The sequence below is a fragment of the Lemur catta genome, chromosome 11, assembly GCF_020740605.2.
Source record: "Lemur catta isolate mLemCat1 chromosome 11, mLemCat1.pri, whole genome shotgun sequence".
NCBI classification, from domain to species: Eukaryota; Metazoa; Chordata; class Mammalia; order Primates; family Lemuridae; genus Lemur; species Lemur catta.
In genome coordinates, this window is record NC_059138.1 from 37,522,733 (window position 1) to 37,527,623 (window position 4,891).

The 4,891-nt window shown below is 45.2% G+C and overlaps 1 protein-coding gene across 1 annotated transcript; it reads left to right on the top strand.

Moving 5' to 3' along the window:
• The first annotated feature begins 224 nt into the window (after nt 1-224).
• CCDC71L (coiled-coil domain containing 71 like) lies at nt 225-4,613 on the top strand. The gene has a single exon (XM_045565462.1). The coding sequence runs from the start codon at nt 480-482 to the stop codon at nt 1,182-1,184; it is 705 nt and encodes a 234-aa protein (XP_045421418.1). The 5' UTR covers nt 225-479; the 3' UTR covers nt 1,185-4,613.
• The last annotated feature ends 278 nt before the right edge of the window (nt 4,614-4,891 follow it).

Consider the following 4,891-nt stretch of genomic DNA (forward strand, 5'->3'; position numbering starts at 1 on the left):
AGCGCTCATAGACCCACCCAACTGTTGACTCGTATTCAAAGGCCACCACCATCACCCATCCAAGCACCATCTTCCAGGAACTGGCCTCTCCCCCATTAGTCCCCGCCCCTCTTCTGAGAGCACCCAATGGGTGGAGTCGGGGCTGTGGTGGGAGGGGACTGAGGCGGGCACATTTAAAGAAAGGCAGCGGGGGAAAGGAGGCAAGAGAGAAGAAGAAAGAGAAACCAGCCGTCCAATGACAAAGCCCAGGGGTGGGCGCCGGCCGCCATCTTGTACCGGGCGGCAGTACATTCACCCGCGTCCTCCGCCCTCGGAGGGGGAGGGGCGGCGGCGGAGGCGAGAAAAGTAGCGAGTCGCGCCGGGCAGGAGGCGCCAGCAGTAGCAGCAGCAGCAGCGGCCGCCGCCGCGGAGCCGGACGCGGGCGGGGACGGCGGCGGCAGAGGGACCCGGCGAGCGCGGGCGGCCCCGAGCGGCCTTCGATGCGGCGCAGCGTGAAGAGGCGGAGGCGCCGGCCCCCGGCCGCCCCGGTTGCGGACGCCCGGGGCGGCGGCTTTAGGGCAGGAGGAGACGCCGGGCTGGAGGCGCGAGAGGAGAAGGTGGTGTACTCGCGCTCGCAGTTGTCGCTGGCCGACAGCACCAAGGCGCTGGGCGACGCCTTCAAGCTGTTCATGCCCCGCAGCACGGAGTTCATGAGCTCGGACGCGGAGCTCTGGAGCTTCCTCTGCAGCCTCAAGCACCAGTTCTCCCCGCACATCCTGCGCAGCAAGGACGTCTATGGCTACTCCTCCTGCCGGGCCCTGGTGCCCGACCCCCCGGCGCTCCCCTCCGCCCGCGGCCAGACGCGCCGGCCGGCCCCGCGCGCCGCGGCCAGGAGGAGGCGCCGCGGAGTCCGGGCGGCAGCCGTCCGCAGGAGGAAGCTGCCGCCGCCGCCGCCGCCGTCGGCCCCCGAGGAGAACTGCCCAGTCAAGCCCGTGGCCCCAGGGCCCTGCTTCGGGGGCCGCACCCTGGAGGAGATCTGGAGGGCGGCCACCCCGACGCTGACCACCTTCCCCACCATCCGCGTCGGCAGCGACGTGTGGGGCGAGCGCAGCCTGGCGGCGGCCCGGCGCAAAGCGCGCCAAGTCCTGCGAGTGAACCTGGAACCCATGGTGAGGCTCCGCCGCTTCCCCGTGCCCCGGGCGTGAGGCGCGGCCTCGAGGGCGCCTCCTGCCGGCCCCGGCCCCGGGACTGAGCTTCCGCCTGGAGGAATGAACAAGTTGTCAGTCGAGTGTTTACAGATCCGGCCAGGACCCGGTCCCCTAGTGCACTTTACGCGCGAAGTAGTCACCGGATGGTTTTCCCTGTCCCGCGCCCGCGGGTCGCGGCTCCGCCGTCTGGGACTCCGGGGCACGTGTGCCCTCTGCTGCCTCCCAGCACCGGGGCTGCGGAGGGAGGAGACAGCTGGACCCGCGGGGGAGCTCCCTTTTTTTTTCTAAGCCCAGAATGAGACGTCTCCAGGACTATAGGGGCAGATCCGTTTTCTCCCTTTTGGGCTCTACCTCACTGGTCTGGAAGTCCTCCGAAGAAGTCATTATTTTTCCAAAGGAATTTGGTTTCGTGTTTGTGTAATAAAGCCAGAATTTACTTGCTCGTGATCCCTCCCTGCCTTTTTCTTTTTGACTGCCACCCCTCTTTCTGGACGAAAGATCGAACATGTTTTGTGGTGTTGCACTAGTTTGTGCTCAGGGTATTCTGAATCCCACTCGTTTCCTAATTTTTACTGGATTCCAAAGCTTTGACCAAGGATATTTTTTAAGAGGTTCAAGCTTGTGACTGTTAGTAGTGCAAGGATTTGTATGGCTTTGAATTTCATGGGCTCAGTGATTACAAACAAAGAGATGCAAAATACAACTGTTAAACGTTTTTTAAGGTGTTTCTAAAGATTTTATATTGAAATTTAATGTTTATATTTACTGAGCTCCTAAAGAAAATGGTAGAATACACATATAAAGTTTTGTTTAGGTAGACTTGTTAAACTCTTTTTAATTGAATAAAAATTAAAGTGCATTGAAACCACATGGCTTGTGATAAAAAAGAATAAATTGTGAAGAATTGGTGTTGGTTACAGGAATGACTGGAATCCAATTGGAAATGATTTGGCCCCACGTCCTGGTCTAACATAATATCCAGGAATAACAATGCAAGGATAATTTATTTTAAGATGGGAGTTGCATAGGAGAGATGCTTGTGTGTAAATGTTGTGATTAAAATGATGAACAGAATACCCATTAGAATTACTGGAACTATTGATCTAGAGGGGTGGGGGGCATTTCTTGGTATCAAGTAATTGGTTAAGGTAACTTTGGGCAAAATAGATCTCTTTATTTCCTTCTTTGTTTTTGTTATTGGATAACAAGAAATGTCTGGACTAATATTCATCACTTTTATAAACGTGACAATTAGTTGACTTTTTTGTCCCATGATTTGTTTAATCTTCCTTCCATTCATAATTATGTTTGCAGTTCTGGGTCTTTGTTTGACAGCTGAAGATCACAGGAATCAAATAGGCAAGCCACACAAAATACTGACCCTTCTTTTACACTTTTATAATAGTATTTATACCATATGGCCCAGTGTGGAATTCTTGATTATACAAGTGCCTTTGGTCGTTGGTGGCAGCAAGACTTAATAGTTTTTAGCCAGTGGTGCCACAGTTAGTTTTTACTGCAATACCTAAAGGGTCAAGTAGTGTTTTGTACCACTGTTATTTCAAGTTGAAGTATTCTGCCATGGAACGATCCATACTGGGCTGGAACTTGACATGTGAAATCCTCAATGCTAAGGTTTCTCTCTGCTTGGCAGCTTCTTACAAGAATAATGAGTTGGCAGTTTTGACTCTACTATTCCTAGAATTCAAATGGCATAGCTTTCTGAAATGAATATTTCAAGTTTAATAGTCCATAGTAGCAGTGTTGTGACTTTGATTTCAGTGTTTTTATTTTGTAAAAATATATATGTATGACTTTATGCCAGTTTCCTAGTAAGCCTCATAGTCTTTTATTCACTACTCAATGATAATGCATTGTTATAAACACTGTCATGAGTCAATAAAAAGTGAATCATTACTTAGAAGATGGATAGTGTTAAATTATATATGTGTGATAGGAAGCTTAGACATACTCTTTTGATTGGTAGCTTCCATTGCCAATTGTATTTCAGATACATAGGGTTTTCTTCCCCAAAAGATATTAACTTTTATAGCTAACTAGCAGCTGAAAAAAACCATATTTGTACCACTTCACTATTGTATATAGTTTTATAATTAAAAAATAAATCCAATGGCCATATTAGAACGTAATTTCAACGTATAGCTTATATGGATAGTTTCCCAGAGAATTTTGAAATGAGGCTTAGCTGGGAAGATAATTTTGCTCAGCACACAACTAAAACATAACCATTGATACCAAGCATTTATTTTTACTGAGATTCTTAACATTTTTTCCTATTATGCCTTGTTACTTTAGTGCACTTGAACTTGCATAAATGCTTCTTTGGATTATTTGGGCTGTCTGATTTCAGTTTGGAAATGATTGCCCATCCTAAATTCAATATGGTATTCATCTGGGCTATTAAAAATAATGTCATTTCTAGTTTGTGAAATAAGATGTAAAAAAATCTTTATTTTTGCCGAGTTTTCTTTAGCAAAACCTATGTTACGACTTCTAAAATGTGAAGAAACATCTAATATAGTTGACTAGTATAGTAATAGAAAAGTGAAAGTATTCTATAGGTACTTTTGGGCAGAATGTGAAAAGAAACTTGGCACAGTGGCCTTTATGGAGAGGCATCTATTTACTGTCCTCTAATGTGAGTCTGAAGCTTAGCTTGTGTATAGTTTTTAAAAGAACTCCCTTGATCTTTATTCATTCTCTTGCCTTCTCTTATATTTCATGTGGCACAAGTAGAGGGGGAAGCTAGGAGGAAATCTATCACCTTGCTATGTTTTTATTTAATTTTTAACTCTCGAGTGCCTAAATGTGGTGACCGGCACCTCAGATAACCCTTTGAGATTCCTGATGTCATTTTTATCCTCCTTCCTGTCAACCAGCAACTTAATTTTACATTACTAAAACCAGTAACGTCATGATTGTTGAGGGCAAGCTTCATTGTTGATAGTGCAAAGTGTCGCTGTTGTGGTGTGTATTTATTTTGTCCAAGTTTGAGTACACTGTTGGACAAGTAAGTGTAACTTAAACTGGTGATCGACACTTATTGATTTGCTATGTGCAAATGATAGTATTATTTTCCAGAAAACTTTAAAATAAACCTTAAAAACATCTGAATACAGAAAATCTGAGCAATTTTGAACTCAAATTTTTTGTTGTTTTAAGGGTTGCCGCAGCACTCTTTCAACTGGTGGTTTTTTAAAGGACACATATGCTTAATATTTACTTTATTGGTGTGTTTAAAATATTTTTTGATAGACTGTTTTGTCTTAAGTGCATTAGAAAGCAATTGTTTGTAATGGAACTGAAGTGTTTCCCTGGACAGTTTGATGTGCATATGATTAAGATTTACAATCTGGTTGTACTTTGCTTTTTAACTTATTAACTGTAAATAAATTTTAGAGAATACACAGTGTCCGGTGTTTCTAATGATGTTGAAAATTTTTGATATGGGATTTTATGTTCGCATGTGAATCAAAACATCTTAATTTACAATTTGATAAAGTTTGACTTTTTTGTAAGCTTCAAACTCCTGGAAATCTCAAGATGTGTGTTTTGTGTTACGTCAATTCTTTAATTACCTAGTGAATCTTTAACAGTGCTTCAAGCCCAACCCATTACCCAGTTTGCTAGCAATAACAACTCTGTTAAAAAATGCATTAAAATTCAGGGTTCTGGATCATGAC